At 39.6% G+C, this 22,018-nt stretch overlaps 1 protein-coding gene across 1 annotated transcript in view; it reads right to left on the bottom strand.

Annotated features, from left to right (window-relative positions):
• The window catches only part of GLUD1 (glutamate dehydrogenase 1), a 40,717-nt gene that overhangs the window by 1,947 nt on the left and 16,752 nt on the right, over positions 1–22,018 (bottom strand). The window contains exons 3-12 of the mRNA XM_065894691.1: positions 21,691–21,746; positions 20,438–20,501; positions 15,826–15,920; positions 10,667–10,846; positions 9,310–9,447; positions 7,763–7,900; positions 7,358–7,438; positions 6,013–6,136; positions 5,113–5,204; positions 322–384 (exon numbers count right to left, since the gene is read on the bottom strand). Of these exons, the coding sequence (XP_065750763.1) occupies positions 322–384; positions 5,113–5,204; positions 6,013–6,136; positions 7,358–7,438; positions 7,763–7,900; positions 9,310–9,447; positions 10,667–10,846; positions 15,826–15,920; positions 20,438–20,501; positions 21,691–21,746 (1,031 nt within the window). The remainder of the gene's footprint in view (positions 1–321; positions 385–5,112; positions 5,205–6,012; positions 6,137–7,357; positions 7,439–7,762; positions 7,901–9,309; positions 9,448–10,666; positions 10,847–15,825; positions 15,921–20,437; positions 20,502–21,690; positions 21,747–22,018) is intronic.

Genomic DNA, 22,018 nt, shown 5'->3' with positions numbered 1-22,018 from the left:
CCTTTCCCATAGACCGAATTCTATGTCGTAAGGTAGCTTCCTGTAGCTGCAACAGAGCGGTGCACTAAGCTGCAACCCAGTTTGGCTGACTAAGCTAAACACGATTCCTTCTAACTTGGCATTATTTCCCAAAGTCTGGAAAACATACGGAAGATCCTAAAAACAACGCCCATCATTTAAGACTGAAAAAGCACATGTTTTGGAACATTTAAACGCATCGCTATTTTCTGTCACGGCACACACAATCTGGCAGCTGAGATGACACCGTTGAGCTGTACTTCACGTAACTACCAGAAACGCAGACAGCATCTGTGTACATACCCTCGCAGAGCGCTCCATGGTGTAAGCTAAGCCAGAGTGCACAATGTCTTTCTCAGAGGCACCCTGTTAGGAAAAAGAGTAGTTTAACAAAACCATAAAGACATGCTTCACCTATAAGAGCATAAAGGATTCTTAACTCAATATACAGCCAGATAGAATTGTTTTTTGTCTTTCAGGAAAGATATACTTAATTTCTGTATAGTATCTTGATACCTATTTAAGTAGTCATGTTTTAACCACAATTTAGTTTTCACTATATCTGACAGCAAACAAATACTCATGAAATTAATACCATGGTAAAACACCACAGGAAAGTAGGGACCAAGAAACATAGGCCAAGTAGTGGGCTCAGCACCAGTCAACCAACCACCTGAGATGCAGACGGCAACAACATGTTACCCTGTCGGCGTCAGGGTACATTCATCTCCGCTCCCCAGCACACCACACAGGGCACCGAAAAGAATCCAGCTACCTCCAATAGCAGCTGTGGGGTAGAATCCTGCCTATATATTCAGCAATGCCACAAACTTTAAAGCTGGAGGGATCTTAGCAGCTCATAATTAACCACCCTAATTCTTCTGATGAGGAAACTGACAACCAGAGGAGTTGGCTAAAGTTACGGGTAGCTTTTTTTAAAATTTAATTTTACTTGTTTTATTTTTGGCTGTGTCTGGTCTTAGTTGTGGTACGTGGGCTCTGTAGTTGGCAGCATATGGGATCTCTAGTTGAGGTGTGCAATCTCAGTAGTTGTGGCCCACGGGCTTAGTTGCCCTGCGGTATGTGGGATCTCAGTTCCCCAACCAGTGATCGAATCCATGTTCCCTGCAGTGGAAGGTGGATTCTTTACCACTGGACCACCAGGGAAGTCCCCAGGTAGCTGTTTTTAGAGCTGGGATATAACCCAGCATCTTTGACCACCAAATCAGCTCCTCTCTTTCCTTTGCCAATTATCTCTATAAGTCAGTTTGTTTCAATGGGTTCCTCTAATTTGTTTTTTGGACTGCTTTCTAAAGTTAGGACAAATAACTATCACCACCACTCTTAATATGATATATATTAGCTAGCAAACACATCCTGATATGCCAAATAAAAACTTGTTGTTGGTGAGCCACTTTTTATATATGCTGAACTTTATCTAAGAAATTATATTTCTGTAACACTTATATCAATTAAGAAACATATGGGGGACTTCCCTGGTTGGTGCAGTGGTTAAGAATCTGCCTGCCAATGCAAGGGACATGGGTTCAAGCCCTGGTCTGGAAAGATCCCACATGCCTCGGAGCAACTAAGCCCATGCGCCACAACTGAGCCTGTGCTCTAGAGCCTGCGAGCCACAACTACTGAGCCCGTGTGCCGCAACTACCGAAGCCCGTGATCCACAACAAGAGAAGCCACCGCAATGAGAAGCCTGCATACCACAACAAAGAGTAGCTCCCGCTTGCTGCAACTAGAGAAAGCCTGCGCATACGCGCAGCAATGAAGACCCAACGCAGCCAAAGATAAATAATAAATTAATTAAAAAAAAAAAAAGAAACATATGGAACTTCCCTGATGGTGCAGTGGTTAAGAAACCACCTGCCAATGCAGGGGACACAGGTTTGAGCCCTGGTCTGGGAAGATCCTACATGCCGTGAAGCAACTAAGCCCATGCGCCACAACTACTGAGCCCATGTGCCACCACTACTGAAGCCTGTGCACCTAGAGCCCATGCTCCGCAGTAAGAGAAGCCATCGCACTGCAACAAAGAGTAGCCTCCACTCGCTGCAACTGAGACACAATACAGCCAAAACATAAATTAAAATTTAAAAAAAAACCTTAAAAAAAGAAAAAGAGAAATATATGGGTTAAGCTTTGTTTTGTTCTACCAAGTTAGGAACAGGAAAACTTGCTTTACAAGTAGAATACTGTTATTCCTTTCACCCACTCATTCATTTACCAAACATTTACTGAGTACCTACTATGTTCCAGGCACTCTTCTAGGTACTGGGGACACAGCAGAAAACAAAATAATGAAAATTCTCTGTTCTCCTGGAGTTTATATTCTAGTTAGAGGAGACAGCATATAAAAAACCATGAGGCTGAGTGAGATCACCAAAATTTTGAATTCAGACTGAGAAGTGGTTCAGGGACTGAGGACTTCCAATGTTAACAGGGTACAGGGATGACAAGGATCAGCAGAAGGACTGGTGAGTGAAGCAGGAGGAAACCCAGGAGGATGTGGTGTCCTGGAAGCTAAGAAATATTTCCAGCGGGAGTGATCACCTGTGCCCAGTGAAGTAAGATGAGGACTGAAAATGACCGCTAGGTTTGGCGATGCTGCCACCACTGGTTACCTTGACAAGAACAGTTTTGGTGAAGTGGTGGGCAGAATAGGAGGTTTGAGTATAGAAGAACTGGGGACAGAGTATACACAACTCTTAAGGAGGTTTGCTATACGAGAAATAAAAATAGCAAGACCTGGAAGGGCAAGTGGGATTAAGAAATGACTGAATAGAGGGAAAACTGATGATGCAAGAGAAAGGGGAAGGTTTGCTTGAGCAGCGCATTTGAGAGACTGAAAACAGGCCATCCAACGCCCAGAACAAGACTCGGGCTGAGTTGGAAGCACAAAGAGTTGCTCAAGAGTACAAGACAGGGTACAGATACCAGGAGCTGGGTAGATGTGGAAGTTCCCTGACTGCTTCACTTTTCTGTGAATAGATACCAGGTCATGAACTGGAGTGCAGGGAGAGAAAAAAGGAGAAAATATGATATAATTAACCAAGAGAATGAGAGAATGAATGGAACAGGGAAAAGTAGTTTAACTGCTGGGCAGCTGAGAGCCTACTTTAAGTTTGAAGAGTCAGCAGGGCCTCCTGCTACAGCAGAGGAATGGAGGGGGCAGAGAGCTGGATTTCATCAGGGTTCAGGTGTTAACAAGGGAGTGTGATGAAGCAAAACAAGGCCATAGAGTTACTGTAATGATGGTCAATGGAATTTAAGTGAAGACAGGTGTGATGAAGGACAGTGAAAAGATGATGAGGTCAATGATGTAGGTCCTGGAAGGGCCACAGCATGGCTGGGGAGGGGGAAACTAAAAGCAAGGAGCTGGGGGAAAACACTGGGTTTTCAACTGACACTTATTACAAGACTCCTGCAATAAGTAAGTCACTAAGAGATGAGAAATAGCATGAAAGTCTAAAATTAGAAGCACCGAAAGCATTTGAAAACTGGAAGACTGATACATTGGGCAAAGATTATTTTTAAAAAGGATAAAAATGGAAGGCATCATGGCTCTGTCTTCCTAACCAACTGGCTGTCCTTCACTCCCTCTCCACGTTTCAGTCTGATCGACTATGTGGCAGGCGTGTGCTGTGACATGGGGCGACCACAGGGAGGAGCAAGAATCCCATCTTAAAGCCGCAGCAACAGCAGGGCCTATAAACGCACTAAGTGACTTGTGATGGAAGGATGGATGAAATGCTGGCAGTCAGAGAGGACTTTCAGGAAAAGCCACTGAGATGTGATACTCAAGCAGGGAGTGGGTCTTGGTGTTCCAGAAGGAGGGACCAGAACTAAGACACATGGTTCTGGGAAAGAGGAAGGTTCTTTGAGGGGAGTTACCCAGAGTGGCAAAAGCATCTTTTCTCCTTCAAAACAAAACCCTTAACATTTCCCCATTTTGCAATATAGTCTTAAATTATTTCCCATGACTGAATATTTCATAAGAAGACATATTATCACTTAGCCATTTCCCTGCCCCCGCACACAAACACACACACACATGGATTGTAAAATCAAACCTAATTTTAAAAATGACTGCAAACACAGTTCCAATGACATCATGCATGGACTCTTTCCTCTCCTTTAAAGTTGTTTTCTTAGGATTAACTCCCAGAGGTGATGTTATTGTAAGTGTCAAAGGGCAGGAACTCTTCAATAAGTCTTTTGCATTGTCATCAGAATAAAGGTACAACTGCTTCACAACAGACATGGTGAGTATAAATGCATTAATTGTTTATGCTAGTTTAATACATTAAAGAATCCTTATTTTAATTTATATTTCTTTAACAACGAGGTTAAACATTTTTTTCTAGGCCGACTTCCTCTGATTTTTTTCATGTCGCCTGCCACTTACTGGTAAAGAAATTCTCTTTGTGATGTGTATTAATATATCCTGTCAATAGCTAATTAACAACAAATCGTTTTTCTCATCTATTTTCTTTGACTCTTATTTGTGTCCATATAGTAATTTCAATTTTTTATATAGGTCAATCTATATTGATATAATGTTTATCATCAAAATTTTGGTGATCTCACTCAGCCTCATGGTTTTTTATATGCCGTCTCCTCTAACTAGAATATAAACTCCAGGAGAACAGAGAATTTTCATTATTTTGTTTTCTGCTGTGTCCCCAGTACCTAGAAGAGTGCCTGGAACATAGTAGGTACTCAGTAAATGTTTGGTAAATGAATGAGTGGGTGAAAGGAATAACAGTATTCCACTTGTAAAAAAAGTAATGTTTACTTTTCAATTCTTTCCATTGCTCTAAAGCTTAAAATAGTTAAAATACGCAATAACTCTTCATTATGTTAGAATCACTTGTTGAGTCATCTGTATTGTAAAAGTATCAAAAGCAGAACCATGAGTTATTTCAAACTAAGATTCTTACTCCATTTTTAGAATGTAAGGAAAGAGGAAGTCATGTAACTGTCATGTTGATTACCACGCCTTAATCCCATTTAATACAGCTGGCCTGACCTAAAGAAGAGAGCAGGCAGTGTATGTGATGCCGCCACAAGCACACTCACCGATATCCTGTCTTGGAACTCTGCTGTGGGTACAATGGGAATAGTTCCACCATGCTTTCCAAATTTCCTTTCCAAACTCTCTTGAACAGACACTATAAAAAGCCAAGAGATGAAGATACGATATTGCTAGTAGAAAAAAAATGAAGTAGAAACAAAAGTAGTCTCAAACTATATCCACAGCCCCAAACACTAATGACATAAAACCTTCAACACTAATAACATAAAAGGGTTACTCACTTAAATCTCAGTTAAAAGGAGTAAAGCACTTTGCCAAATTCCTATATAAATGTGAATTTAGGTCACTGCTCTGTTTCCATAACACCCATTAGCAGGGATTTTCCTTGGCTCTTTTAAAAAGAAAATGCTGAGGGAAAAAGGAATGGAAATCGATGGAACACTTCACCCAGATTCTCAGAGTAGGCTCAGTAAAGCTCAGCTGGAGGTCTTGGTCTTATTTCAGCTTGAGGGAAAATTCTAGTGTCAACTCTGGAGCCTATTCTAGTCAAAGACAAAACAGTATTCTCATCAGAAGACTCAAAAAATTCTTGACAATAGATAGGGCTTTACCAAAAGCAACCTGAGATAGAAATGGATGAGTATCAACAGGAGCTCCTGGTTTAAAATGATACTCTTTATACTATTAACTTACAGATTAGGTTCTGGGAACCAGAGCATACTCGCAGAATAAACGTTGGAATATAAATATATTCCAGAGAGTTAATATAGTGAATACCTATAAAGAAATTGTATATTTTTGGTCTAAGACTCATGAGTCAGAAGAGTTTTCTGTTCTGAGACTAAACAAAAAGGAAATTAGCCCTTTTATTAAATGCAGGCTTTCCCCAACCTTTTAGATGGCCCAAAAGATTACTTTTGCAGGACAGGATAATCAGAGCTTACTGAGCAAGTGGTAGTTAGAATCCCTTTCATATTTGAAGGTCAAACGGCCATAGCTGACATGATTTAGATTCTTCAGCCACTCAAAGTAAGACACTGTCACTCCTCCAGCATTCAAGTAGAGATCCTATACACAAAAAAATGAGGAGATGATGGTCTTAATAAAAGCTTACAATGAACGTGAGCTCATTGTTTAATATCATAGTTCATATCAAAGCAGATTAAGCTTCAAGCTTCCCAAATACATCTTAGATAGTATCAGAAATTTTACACTTAAACCCCCTTCCCAATACATCTGAGGCTTTCTCCCTTTGGAAAAAAAATAATTTATTGGTTTATTAATCAGCAAGTATTTGATCAGAGGTTTTAGAGCCTCTTCTCCACCTAAAAAAATCTGACAAAATTGCCTGCCCACTAACCACTGGTTTGGATGGTCCAAGGGTGTCTTGCCAGAAGATTCGTGTTCACTCTCCCACTACATAGAGGCAGTCTATTTCAGTTAACCTGAATTTAAGTGCTTTCAGCAAAAGCAGTTCTTCAAAATGCATCACGAGTCCACACTAACTTCTAATTTCCAATGACCTTTTGGTACAGACCCCATGCTTAACCACTGAAAAACTTAAGCACATGTTACTCATATTAGCTTTCTGAGTAAGACAGCAAGGGACATTTGCAAGTTAGAGTAGTACTTCTAGCACATTATACATTTATATAACTGGATTTAAGAAGTCTAAGTACATACTCAAGAAAGAGCCTGAAGTTGGAAGAAAATGTTCAGGTCCAGTATAAGACAGGCTTATTATATTAACCACACTTCTACTTTATTTTCTTAAAAGCAAAATAAAGGGACTTCCCTGGTGGTCCAGTGGTAGAGAATCTGTCCTGCAATGCAGGGCACGTGGGTTTGATCCCTAGTCAGGGAACTAAGATCCCACATGCTGCGAGGCAACTAAGCCCGCACACCACAACTACTGAGCCCGAGCGCCTCAACTAGAGAGCCTGCGTGCAGCAAACTACAGAGTCCACACGCTCTGGAGCCCGCGTGCCACAACTACAGTGCCCACACGCCCTGGAGCCTGCGTGCCACAACTAGAGAGAAGCTTGCGAGCTACAGCCAAGAGCCTGTGCGCTGCAACAAAAAGATCCCTCATCCCACAGCTAAGACCTGATGCAGCCAGAAATAAATAAATGTAGATAAATAAATAAATAAAATTTTAAAACAAAATAAAGACGAAGAATTCATTACTAAGGCTTGGGAAACTAACAATCCTCCTCTCCCCTCAGTTCCTTGCAAAAGACAATTATGATTCCAAGTACATATAAAATCTGGTAAACGTAGATTACTTACTGGAATAACCATGATGTTCCTCTCTAGGAAAATCTTATCAGCTTCTGGAGTTGTCGGTCCATTGGCACCTTCAGCAATGATCTGCAAGAAAGTCACGAACATAGAGAAATGCCAATAACACCGTCAAATCCCCTCCAGCCGAGCTCAAGAGATGTGTGGGGGACGGTGCTGTGGGAGAGAAGCAAAATCCCACTTTGAATTGTATGCTTGGGGACTTGTATGGCCAAAAAGTTTATTTGGGTTTTTCCATAAGATGGTAACGAACCCGAACGAACATTTTGGCCAACCCAATACATCCCAATAAAGCTGTTTTCTTTTTTTAAAAAAAGAGGAAACCCATTAGAGCTTTTCTATGACTCTCAGTGTCACTCCACATTGGTAAGGTTGAATCCATCATGCTGTCACCTTGGCTTTGACTCTGGGTGCATTGGACTTGGTCAGCTGCTTCTCACTGGCAGCAGGGATCAATATGTCACAGTCAGCCTCCAAGATGCTCCCTTCATAGATCTTTGCTTTGGGGAAGCCCAGGATTGTTCCATGTTGCTATAATTGATTGAAAATCAGAATTAATGGTTGCAACAGAGTTTAAATGTTTATGTTTAGTGCCTATGATATGAAGACTCATTTAGTAGGAGGTCTTTGAGTTACATTAAAAAAAATAAACAAACAAAATGAAAAGACAACCCACAGAATGGGAGAAAATACTTGTAAATGAAGCAACCAACAAGGGATCAATCTCCAAAATATACAAGCAGCTCATGCAGCTCAAGATCAAAAAAACAAACAACCCAATCCAAAAATGGGTGGAAGATCCAAATAGACATTTCTCCAAAGAAGACAGACAGATGGCCAAGAGGCACATGAAAAGACCCTCAGCATCACTAATAATTAGAAAAATGCAAATCAAAACTATGACGAGGTATCACCTCACACTGGTCAGAATGGCCATCATCAAGAAATCTACAGACAATAAATGCTGGAGAGGGTGTGGAGAAGAGGGAACCCTCTTGCACTGTTGGTGGGAATGTAAATTGGTACAGCCACTATGGAGAACACTATGGAGGTTCCTTAAAAAACTAAAAATAGAGCTACCATATGATCCAGCAATCCCACTACTGGACATATATCTGGAGAAAACCATAATTCGAAAAGCCACAGGTACCCCAATGTTCACTGCAGCACTATTTACAATAGCCATGACATGGAAGCAACCTAAGTGTCCATCGACAGATGAATGGATAAAGAAGATGTGGTACGTATATACGATGGAATATTAATTACTCAGCCATAAAAAAGAATGAAATAATGCCATTTGCAGCAACATAGATGCAACTAGAGATTATCATACTAAGTGAAGTAAGTCAAAAAGAGAAAGGCAAATATCATATGATATCATGTATATGTGGAATCTAAAATATGGCAGTCTAAAAAGGATGAAATAATGCCATATGCAGAGACCTGGATGGACCTAGAGATTGTCATACTGAGTGAAGTCAGACAGAGAAAGACAAACATCATGATATTGCGTATATGTGGAATCTAAAAATGGTACAAATGAACCTATTTACAAAACAGAAATAGAGTCACAGATGTAGAAAACAAACTTATGGTTACCGGGCGGGGGGAAGGTGGGGAGGGATAAATTGGGAGCTTGGGATTGACACATATACAGTACTCTATATAAAACAAATAACTAATAAGGACCTACTATATAGCACAGGGAACTCTACTCAATACTGTTATCACCTGTATAGGAATAGAATCTAAAAAAGAATGGATATATGTATAACCGATTCACTTCGCTGTACAGCAGAAACTAACACAACACTGCAAATCAACTATACTCCGATAAAAATTAATTTTAAAAAACAATGCGAACAGATTTCAATAATACTTATTTCAACTTTACAACATTCAGGTGGTCAAACTGTTCAGATATTACATTAACATACCAATTTGAAGTCTTCCAGTTCCTTTGGGTCAATACCATCTGGATTCCATATGCTCCCATCAGATTCACCAACACCAACACATTTAGCACCAAAACGATGTAAATATCTCATAGAGTGCAGGCCCACATTACCAAATCCCTGTGAAGTACAGTTGTACATGAAACAAAAATCAAAGTCCTAGCATAGATGATAAATGTCATATTCTGACCAATACAATTCTGTTGGTTTAGAAGTAATTCTCAAAATCCTTCTGATAAAAGAAACAATGTCTCTCTTCAACAATAAATTTGCTTTGGAATGTGGAACCCAACCCTTTGTCCTCTGTGATAATGAGTCCTGAGGACATTCAGTGACATGCAGCCTTGCTGGCCTATAAAGAAACGGCAGTGATGTCAACGATGCTATCTAGGACCTCAGTTCCTGATGACCAGATGTCCTATGGTCGTGAAAAGATAAGTCAGTAATTGGGAGGGGTATGGGTTTTATTTTAAAGTAGGATTCAACTTAATTTTGATGCCTCAAAGTAAACTCAAATCAATCACCACACTAAAGTTGAAATTTGGATCATTGTGTAAACCCTTCTGTATACACATAATAGTTTAAGAGATGTCCCCTTCTGGATACAATTGCAATTTAAATATCAAACAAAAGAAGTTGATGATAGTTTCATATGTTTCTGAGAGATACTTGGTTTAGTCACATGAATCTTACCAAGGTTCAAAAAATAAAGGATGTATTACTCTGCATATGTCCATTTTAAAACTTAAGAGATCCAAAGAATCAAATTTTAAAAACTGCAAATCTAGGGGCTCCGATCGAGGAGGAGTACAAGGATGTGCAACTCACCTCTTCCCAGAAATACATCAAAAATACATCTACAAATGGAACAATTCTCACAGAATACCTACTGAACACTAGACCTCAAACACCTGAAAGGACAAGAAAGATCCCCATATAATCAGGATAAAATGGAAAAAAAAAGAAAAAAGCAACTGGGATGGGACCTGTGCCCCTGGAAGGCAGCTATAAAAGAGGAAAGGTTCCCACACTCTGGGAAGCCCCATCACTGGTGGGAAGATCAGAAAGGGAGCTTCAGAGGCTCAGAGGAGAGAGCAACAACTGGTTTGTGGAAGCTTGGGATTAGCAGATGCAAACTATTATATATAAGATGGATAAGCGACAAGGTCCTACTGTATAGCACAGGGAACTATATTATAACTGAATCACTTTGCTGTACAGCAGAAATTAACACATTACAAATCTCCAATTAAATTTAAAAAAATGCAAATCTTAAAACACTGAAAAAGTTATTATTATATGTATATCAGTTATTCTTTAAGAAAGCAAACATTTTTACCTGAACAACAAATGTTTTATCTCCAAATCCTGGTGTCATTCCTAAAATACTCATGTAAGAAGCTTCATTGATGAAGTTTTCAATCCCATGGAAAACTCCCCGACCAGTAGCAGAGATCCGTCCATGGATTCCACCCTGACTGATGGGCTTACCGGTAACGCAGGCATGGGCATTAATATCCTGCAAAAGAAGGGCAAAACTTAAAAGATGAAATATCGACATCAATTTCTATGAGGACCAACATAAAGAAGCGTTAAAGTGCAAACACATTCTCATTTAACTAATACGCTCATTAGAAGTGTGTGTGTGTTTAAGGTATATGTTCATCAATAGGGCTAAGTCTCACCTTTTCAAATTTCTGTTACTAGAAAATATGTAATAAAGTAGACCATTTTCTGATGGGAGAAACAGGGTTTTTAGGAATTAAACATCAAGGAAATACAAACAGCAGGATCACACAAGTAGAGATAGTTCAGCTTAAAACTATTATTCCTTCACCAAATGCTTCAGCCCTACTAAGAAAGGGTATACATGTCACCTGGAATTGTCTTAAAAGTTATAAGACTTGAGCACGTCGCCAAAACAGAACCTAAGATAGGAAGAGCCACTACAGTGTTCATGGATGGGAAGACTCAACGCTGTAAAATTTTTCTTCTGCCAAACTAATCTAGAAATTCAATTAAGTGTCACTTTTAAAAAAGAACTTTAAAAGATAACTCAAGTTCACCTAAGAGTGGATTAACAAAAGTATTCAAGAAATAAAAAAGAAAGAAAAAATAACTAAGCTTTGCAGGGCAACTGGAATACCTATCAAGATAAAAAGCCATTAATCCAGAAATTCTAATTCCATACTATATATACAATTGTATATATACAAAAAATTGTGTATATATAGTATGGTATTACTGGAGTTAAAAAAAAGGGGTACACGTGGGTGAGACACAGAGGCCAATGCCCATGTGTTAGTAGAGCACCTCCTGTAGTAGCTGTTAGCTCTAAGAAGCCGAGTAAGTAAAGGAGAGTAAGTCTTCTCCTTTCTGGACTCTCTGTAGTGACAGTATGCATGTATTCTGGTTCAGAAGCAAGAATAATTAGAAGAAAGAAAGGGGCTTGGGAGGGCCTCCCTTCCAAGGGATAAACTGGAAGCAACCAGTTTAGCATATACTATAAACTGTAGCAACCAGAACAGTGCATAATAGACAAATCTGTTGTCTTCTGTGGGACAGGAGAAACTAGAGACAGTCTTATTGTATACAGGAAATGAATATTACATACAGGAAGCATTTTAAGTCAGTGGCTAAAGTATGGACTATTTAATAAATTTGTTGAGGCAATTTGCTGCCCATGTGATGTGAAACAAGATAAGTGCCGTACTTCATATCATATTCCCTACCCCTCAACGTATGTTCTAGCTGGATAAGTTAAAAAGTGACTGTTTAAATAAGAACTTTTAGAATTGTATTAGCTGTATCATTACCAACAAAAAGAACAAAAGTAAAAAAAAACAAAACAGTCTAGTAAAGTGATTTATGGAATTAGTAGTTTTCCCACGGTTTTCCTTCATGAATAGTTAATGCTTATGAATACAGAATTGCAAACCAAGTTAAGTGCCAAATGCTCTTGAACAGAGAAAATGCAAATGCTGGAGCGGATAGCAATCCTGTCAGAGGTCAGGCACGGTGCCGGTTGGCTGGCTGGCTGCGAGATGCCCAGCATACCTAATTGTTTTGGAAGCCTGGGCCCCGGTAGAGAACTTGCTTGCTCTCCAGCACCCACACTTCTGGGCGAGGCTAGGCAAAAGAAGCTGCGTGTTCAGGTATACGTCTGAAAACAAGAAACAAAACCTGTGGCTTCTTACCTTAGGCTCTGATTTTGTATTTCCTATCACTTTAAGGAGGACAGTCTTTTACCAGTGTTTAGTCCAAGGTTTAGTTGGCAGGGCCTCACAAAACTTTCTTTTGTCACCTTTGGGAGAGAGCTACGAATAACAATGTACTGCCCACTGTTTTGTACTATTCAATCTAATGCCTTGCTTAAAAAGAATGAAAGACCATAACCAGAGCTCATTTAACATAAGAAGGTGACATGGAAGAGCAGCATTTTGGAAATGGCAGTCAAAACCAAACTTCTTTGAAGTGTCTCATACTGCTCCTGTTTTATTTCAGGGGATCTGTGGAATTTACCTGGTTCAGTGTTTATAAATATTTATTTTTTATGCTTACTGAGGACCAGTTATAATTATACTATCATTCACTTAATCCTCATGACTGTCTCAGGAACTAGGTGCTATTATTATTGTCATTTTACATATAAGGAAAGTGAGGCACAGAGAGCTTAAGGCACTTGCCCCAGGTCACAGAGCTGGTATGTGAAGGAGCCACTCCCAGAATCCAGGGTGTCTGAGTGTGCTCCCAACTACACACTACATCACCCCCCAGGAAATGAGACAAGCCTAAATTCCTCCATTAGATGCCCCCTTCCTTCCTTTTAGAGGAAACAATATTCCTCCTCTTCTAAGGCTGATCTTTCCACTAGGGCCCTTAAAAGATGAATCTGTGGCCCACACCAATCAACATGCCAAGAACAACAAAAACCTTTCTCTTAGACAACAGGCACCTTTCAAGCTGTCTCCTCTCTAGTGCCATTTTTCTTAAGTGAGGGCTACTCTTCATGCCCTACTTCCCTCTCAACACGCCCTTGCAGTCTGGCTCCAACCTCACTATTCCAATGTAGTTGCTGAATTGCTTTCTTCTCAGAACCACCCCCTCAGAACATCCACAACGCGAAGCTCTTGGCACTTCTCATTCTTTTCTAACTGATTGTTCCTCCCCTCCACCCCCCAATCACTCTTCCATCTGTCCATTCCTCTCCAACTCTATGGCAGGCCAATGTCATCTCTTTTGGACTCCTGTGTAGTCTCCTGTCCCCAACAATCCCATTCTCTGATGCACACAGAGTGAAGCTTACTGTGTCACACACCTGCTTACAATTAGCACTTCACTGGCTTCCCTCTGTTTTCAGGACAAAGACCAAAGTCCTTGCTGTCACCTACAAGGTAGGAATCTGGTCCAACTCTCCTCTGCTGGCCTCTCTCATGCCCTCTCTACTCTGGCCACCATAGTGTTCCCTCAGCCTCTCAGGTTCACCTCTTTTCACATCAGGGCCTTTACCCAGGTGCTTCCTTCTGCTTCCAACCCTTGGCCAGTGCCACTTCCCCTGGTTGATGTGTACTCATCTTTCAGAGTGCAGACCAGAAGGTTACATCTCAAGTAGGCTTTTCTGATCCTACCCCAGAGACGTGGTCAGGTCCCCAGTACTCTTCATAGCATCAAAACGTTTCCTTCCCGGGCTTCCCTGGTGGCGCAGTGGTTGAGAGTCCGCCTGCCGATGCAGGGGACACGGGTTCGTGCCCCGGTCCGGGAGGATCCCACGTGCCGCGGAGCGGCTGGGCCCGTGAGCCATGGCCGCTGAGCCTGTGCTCCGCAATGGGAGAGGCCACAACAGTGAGAGGCCCGTGTACCGCAAAAAAAAAAAAAACCACCACCACCAACAAAAAACTTTTCCTTCTAGCCTTTACCCCAATTGTATTGAACTCCTTGCTGTACTTTAAGCCTCCTGTGTAGTAAGTGCTCTCTCTATATTTTTAAAGTAAATTGTGAGCAGTTAGGGTAGGGGGTCCCTGGAGGAAGAGAACCAGCAGGCATGGCTTTCTTGACATGAGAAGCCATTTTGTGATCTAAGCCATTTTGTTATCAAAGTCTGTCTACAATGCTTGGACTTGAACAGGTCTCAATAATTAATGCTCTTAAGGGAACAAAAGAATGTTATCCAGCAAGAGAAGTAACAGTAGCCAAGGTAATTTATCAGTTGTGAAGACTCCCAGTTCTGTTTCAACGGTAAAGAGGAGCCTGAAGTGCTCAACCACCAGATCAACTGGAACCTAAGCGATGACGATGTTGACCTTTTCTCATCTTAGTGACTTAACTAAAGCTTGGACTCTGCCAACCGCCCAAGTCCCTTCATGAATATGTAGGTACCCTTAACTTAAAACTTCCCCAATTTTGCTGTTCAGGGAGACACTGCTTTGGGAGAGATCCCAGTGTTCTCCCTACTTGCTGCAAGTGATAAATCCTTCTACCCATCTTTGGCTTGGTTGTGTCTTTTGGCTCGACACCCACCAAGAGATGAACCCAGTTTTTGGGTAACAAAATGTCTTTTCAACTCACTTTCTCTTCCTACTCCTTAAGTGTTTTTCAAGGTTCCATCCCTTTCAAGGACGAAGTTAGTTGTTCTTCTTGTGTTCTGTATTACTAGCACTACTTCTGCTCAGTCCCCAGACTCTAAGTCCTCCTGGTTCTTTCTGACTCAATCCTGTCCTTTTCTTTGGTCCCACAGATGCAACCCAGTCCTGCTGAGTCTACCTCTGTCATGAGCCAATGCTTCTCCTCAGCCCTATCGCTCCCGGCTGTGAAGACAGACACTGACACTGTGGAGGCCATCTCTTTGCTCCAGCCTAACACTGCTGCCGCCCCCTCTCCCCTAAGGAAGGGTCAGCATCAAAGGCTCCCCCGCTGACTAGCAAGTAAAATAAAAACACTGGGACTTGAGTATTTTTCTACTCTTCCACTTACTTCATCATTCTCTTACTACCTTTCTAAATGTGCCTTATCTTCAGACAATCTGAGCTCTACAGTTTCCCCTCCTATCCTCCAAATCTCCATGTTTAAATTCTATCCATTTTCAATGTCCAGCCCTGACCAAATACCTCTTCCAGGAAGCCTGCTTTTAGAAACTCTGCACCCTGCTATTACACTATCTCCATACCTTATCTGCTTAATGTGTCTTAGTTCCTTTGAGGGAAAAGCCCGAATTGAATGCTTCCTTATTTCCCTTTAACTGTCTTGTAATGTATCCTGCCCTGGGAGGTGATCTTTGAGGGCCCATCCCAGTGGTCAGGATAGGGTTGCATATGAGTAAAAGCTCAATCCAAGTTCACTGCATTTATGATATAAGACAGACAGAAGTAATATATAAAATCATGATATGATTAAAGGAGAGGAGAAAAACCCAGTGAATTCTCCCCTTATACATATCATCATTTGAACTGTTATTTCTGGTAGATAGCAAATGAAGCCCTCAGAGCTGTGGTGGGTACTCACATAGTGCCCTATGGTGCTAGCATAGGTGTCAGCAATCCAGGACATCTCCCGCTCACCTGTGCTCATGTCTGGGGCAGGCACATCAACGCCAGGACCTGGGGGCACAGGGAAAGGGCATTGCACCAATTTTTAAGATAAATGCATCTCAAACACATGGATCCTTGCAATTCTCTATAATAACAAAGCTACCATGGCTAGAAAACTTTAGATTTCATCTAGGTTACTAATTCAAGACATAGAAATACTTATTAAATGTTTCATTACAAAATTTACAGATACACAGTGTTACATGATAACTTCTCCCACTGGTGTTCACTTGCTGTGTGAAATTAGCTATGCACGACTGATAAGCCACTCAACAGATTTCTGAATGTTGCAAGCATAGGCAAATCAGTTTAGCCTCTCTTGACCTCAGTTCCTTAAACTGTATTTAGAAATAAGAGTATCGTAAGGAGGGTTGTTATGGTTAGAAAGTTTATGTGTATGAGACAGCACAGTGACATACTTGCTTACTGGGCGTGTAAGCCCTCCTCACCAAGTAGAAAAAGGGAAAAGACACACTGCTGAAGTATGATGTTAAGCCCCGTAATACTTTTACCCGTGACATAATGCTGCTTTGACCTATTACTCAAAGCTTACTCTGTACAGAAAGTTTTAGGCCTTGACTTTCAGTTCCTCAGATCAGCAAATAAAAAGTTTGAGGATAACAAGAAGCTAGCTCACAGGCAGCAACAAGTGCCAATGACAGCACTAATGCTGATGTCCAGTGAGATCTCAGATGGAAGTGTATTAAATGGTGCCCACTCAAATCTGTAAAGGCAGGAATACATAGAAATATACCCATCAAAACAGTAAGAATACAATACAAAACAACCTAATTATTTAATGGGTCATCTATACAATGAAATACTATGCAGCCATTACAAAGAATGATGTACATCCATGTAAATGACTAGGGATCATCACCAAAACATACATGTGGTGAAAAAAAGCAGGTTTCATATAGCATGTGTAAGTTCCCATTCATATAAAATTCTCTTTATATATACTGATGTATAATAACTATACATATTTCCATGTGTATATATGTATGCAGAGGTTTAGAAAGACATGCACAAACTTTTTCACTATGTTTAGACTTCAGCATTGTTTATAACTTTCTATATTGTTTTAATTGTAAAATACAAACTCGTTATCTTTATAAAAAGAAAAATACAACTTTTAAATGATTAAACTACTGTCTCCCAAATTAAGTTCTTTCTAAGAGGTATACTTGAGTTCTTCCTATAATTATTACTTAAAATCAACAGAATAAGGTCCATTCTAATATTCTTCTACATTTTAGGGGCCCAGGCCCTACATATGTACTTCTTGATACAAGTTGTGATGTGACGATACAGGATTGGTGTAAGACAACTTTGAAATGGTCAAAGTTTTGTTTTTTACACTCTTGCTCCCCATTCCGTACCCAACTTGTAACTCTCCTATGTCCTGGTACTCTTTTCCTTAGGCGTCTTACAAATATCAAGAAGTCTAACTTCCCCCAATCCACCCTCACCCCATCCTCTGACAAAAGGGCTCTACTGCTCCACTGGCCACAATTCCCATTCCTTTACAGTGACACACCTCAACTGGAGGGTAATACAAGTATATTTAATCATATCGCTTTTCTCCTAAGGTATAAATGACAGATTGCTCCCACATCTCTTTAGAGGTATCTACAAAAGTAGATATGCTTGTTTTCAGCAATACCAAGTGTTAAATAAGCTTGTTGCCTCAAATAACAATTCTATTTGGAGAAGGGCAAGTTTGAGGTATGTAGTTTGTAAATCAAAAACGTATAATGATAAATTGTTTTTCAAAAACAATTATTAGTCTAGATATGCTGAAGTCAGATAGCTCCCCCTACCCAAAGCAAAATCGCAAAATATTATTAGGCTTGTGAGTTTTCTACTCCATACAAAATCAATGTATAGGGATGTACAGATTACAAGCAATTCCTGGATTACAGGTAAATTCTCAAATACCTACAGGTGTGAAAGTCCATCCTTTTAAAAACAGGTTAACTACCCTTAGGAAAGTTAAAATGCCATCACTCAATCCTGAAACACTATAAATAAGATAAAAAATTGGCTGAAAAGAGCAACTGCTTTCACAGAACATGAATGTAGGGGTAAAGCTAAAAGGGTAATTTTGGTGCATAGAGATATAGTGGATGAAAAGGGAATTTCACAGTTTACAAAGGTGGTATCAAAACTCACATAACAGAATTAACACCCTTGCACAAACTAAAAAAGAAGAGAGAAAGAAAAAGGAAGGACCACTTCTCAACTCATTCTATGAGGCTAGTATTATCCTGCTATCAAAGACTTCTTAAGAAAAGAATACGGCAGACTAATATCTCTTAGAACAGTATCAGAATGAATAAAATACTTATGAATAAACTTAACGAAAGTAATGTGAGACCTGTACACACAAGCCACAACTACTGAAGCCCGCGTACCGAAACCAAGAGCAGCCCCCGCTCGCCGCAACTAGAGAAAGCCCGCGCGCAGCAATGAAGACCCAACACAGCCAAAAATATATAAATAAAAAACCCCAAATAAATAAATAAATAAAATGTATGTTTAAAAACAAAAACAAATGGAAAGACATTCAGTGTTCATGGACTAGTTTAAAGTGGAAAATAGAATAAGGTATCAATGTTCTCCCTTGGATGAAAAGTGGCATTGTTGGGGGGGGGAAAGTGGGGGGGGGAAAGTGGGGGGGGGGTGGGTGGTGGGATGAACTGGGAGACTGGGATTGACATGTATACACTAATGTATAAAATACACTATATATACACTAATATGTATAAAATAGATAACTAATGAGAGCCTACTGTATAAAAAATAAAACAAAATTAAAAATAAAAAAGGTTAAGATGGCAACACTTTACATAAAAATAGGTCTACAGAATCAAAGCAAGCCCTGTCAAAACCAGAGCTGACTCTTTTTGCAGAAATTGAAAAGCTGACCTTAAACTCACACGAAGTGACAGAACCAGGACCCAGGTTCAGGTCTAACTCATAATCTGAAACTCTGTGGAAAGGGAAGTGAGAAAATAACCGAAATGACGTCAGTTCCAAAGGTTTGCTCAGGAGTAGTTCTGTGCCCTAGAGAGGGAAAGAATGCCAACTGCATTCCCTTATGCTACAGAGCTTTCTGGGCCCAGATGTCAGTTTAGCTGCATGGTGGCTTTTGCACATAAGCAAAAAAGTCAAATTGCTAATATTTAAGCTTTCGGTGTTTCAATGAATCACTTTTTAACCTTTGCAATTACAGGGTTCTTGTCACTATAGAGAAAATTAAGCTGGATATCCTCTATTTATGGACAGTAAGTACAACTGAATAAAGTCTGAAACCACTCAAGACTATTAAATACGTTTGAGATTTAAGCTAAGAGTTTAAGCTAAGTTATGATATAAAAAATTATGAAGTCTATCAGAATTAGTACATATTTCTGTGAAGGAGGTAGTTATCTCATTGCTAGTGCTACCCCTGTACAATGACTGTGTAAGTACAGCTCACGGCAGTGCCAGGGAGGATGCATGCCAAGAATCCAAATGCCTTTTAAATTATAAAGACAGGACAAATCTAGTAAAGTTCTAGTGTTACTTAAAAGGGGCAGATTTCAAAATAAGGATATATTAAGTTCACAGGAACTTGTTAACAGTGAGAAGAAGACTGGGGAAGGAAAACAAGAGGGACAGGAAAACAGAAAAAGTAGATTTTCTTTCCTATTTTAGTCAGTCTTCTTAGTTTTAACTATTGTTAAAGGGGCAAAATTCTATTAAATGATTTTATTTTTTTAAAACAAATCAGAATCTTTCTAGGACAAGAAAATAAATAGACAACTTGCTTGAAATTTAAAGATTAAATAATAATTATATATTACAGAAAAGAATATTGACATCTCATACACAAAATAACATATGACATAGATAATAGTACGACAGAAAATCAAAAAAATGAAGATCAGTACCCTCAGAAATTTTGTCCAAGTAACAAACTTTAGGAGCCCCAGGAATCCTTAAAATCAGCCAGTGATGTCACAGTGAGTATCAACCAGCATGAGCCTCCACACTCCCAGCCTGTGCCCGCTGCTTCGAAGGGAAAGGCCTGCTTAAGCCTCCAATTCCGAACAGCATCAGTTTTCTCACTGCTTTCGCAACAGGATTACTATTGCAAAACTGCTTTTTGCATATTAAAAACTGTTTATAATGCAGGCATTATTTAGTTCCTAAAATCTTTTTGGATGTCACAATTGTGATTGTGCTTGTTGTTCAATGCTGTTACACTGATCAAAAACCTTTATTACGTCTGTACAAGGAGAAGAGGTGGAAGTGACCTCTCCTGGTATCCACGCTGTGTACTGAGAACCTGAACTTTTCTATTAGAGAGGTGTCATGAACAGGCCCAGGTATGTTCACCATGTTTAACACAGAACCCAATTTCTCAAAGTAAGAGGACAAGTCTCTCTATGAATGTATAGACAAAAGCAGGAGTTTAAATTAAGACAATTACTTTTTAGATGTTCCCACTCTGTGTAAATCTACATGGCAATACATACCAATAAAGCCCTTCTTTGCCAGCTCCATGGTGAACCTCCTTGTGATCTTTTCCAATTCATTATCCTATAAAGGAAAAAGGTGAAACACAAACAATAATGAAAAAATAATTTTTGATAGAAAAACCACTTGTGGAGATAACTAATAGTTGCATCCTATTTTCTACTTATAGGATATTTTCATATATCTTCTTGTGTAATCTTCAGAGCAATTCATAAAGTAGGTATTTCCATTTTAAACGGAAATTAAATTTTTAATTTGAGAGACCAGAAATTAGGTTACGTAAGGAACAGATAGTAGCACTAAGGCTCAAACCTGTTCTCCTTGTATTAATATAGGATCTTATGAGCAGTCCTTATGGTGTATTTTCATTTAAATTGCAAATTTAAAAAATAAAATCATATATATTGTTCGTATACAGATATTTATTCACATAATTTATTTAACTTAATACAGAGGTTAATTAGCAGCTTAAATTAACTTGGAATTGATAGGATAAATAATAAAATTTTTACCAAACTAGTTAAGATATGTCACTAGAACCTTAGGATCCCAACATAAAAACCTCAGAGCACAGTTATATATAGTATATGATATAATATTTATTTATATATAGAATACATTTATATTATAGTTGTATGTAACACGCATGAATATAAATGCTTAAGAATATGAAGGTATACTAATTATATTAATTACATTTTAACCAAGTAAGAAAATGAAAAAGGACATTGATGTAAGTAGGTGACCTTTCATATGGCAAAACACTCAATGAGTTAATTATCTGCTTGTTTTTCCATTCCTTTTAAAAGCAATAGGATGACTTCCCTGGTGGCGCAGTGGTTAAGAATCTGCCTGCCAATGCAGGGTACACGGGTTTGAGCCCTGGTCCGGGAAGATCCCACATGCCGCGTAGCAGCTAAGACCGTGCGCCACAACTACTGAGCCTCTGCTCTAGAGCCCACGAGCCACAACTACTGAAGCCCGTGCACCTAGAGCCTGTGCTCTGCAACAAGAGAAGCCACTGCAATGAGAAGCCCGTGCACCGCAACGAAGAGTAGCCCCTGCTCACCACAACTAGAGAAAGCCCACGCGCAGCAACAAAGACCCAACACAGCCAAAAATAAAGAAAGAAAGAAATTTATAAAAGCAATAGGAACCATTAATCTCACTGGTATAGGGGATACACAGAAGTCCAGTAATTTCAAGTCCTTTGTAAATGCACCATGTGCACTAATGTCACTTTGATACTTACGGTATAGTTCTTGGGATTGATCTTAACACCAGCTTTGGCACCCCCAAATGGCACATCTGAAAGAGAAGTCTGAAAGTTATTCCATATAAAGGCTAAAAGAATTAAAAAGGCAGAAAGCACTGTGTAATATTATAAAAGTGTGGTACTTTTAGCTTTATTTTCAGAAAATTCAATAAATAAACCCACAATCTCTTCTAAAATGTTGTACCTTAAAATTCTAGTGAACAGAATACTAGACTAGGCAAATTACAATGCATATTTAATCAGTGTGCTTTACTATTTCTAAAATGTAATGGCATATTTATTTTCCTTATTACTGATTTGGTCT

This window comes from Phocoena phocoena, chromosome 16 (genome assembly GCF_963924675.1).
Source record: "Phocoena phocoena chromosome 16, mPhoPho1.1, whole genome shotgun sequence".
NCBI classification, from domain to species: Eukaryota; Metazoa; Chordata; class Mammalia; order Artiodactyla; family Phocoenidae; genus Phocoena; species Phocoena phocoena.
This window is presented reverse-complemented; position numbering and strand designations above follow the sequence as displayed.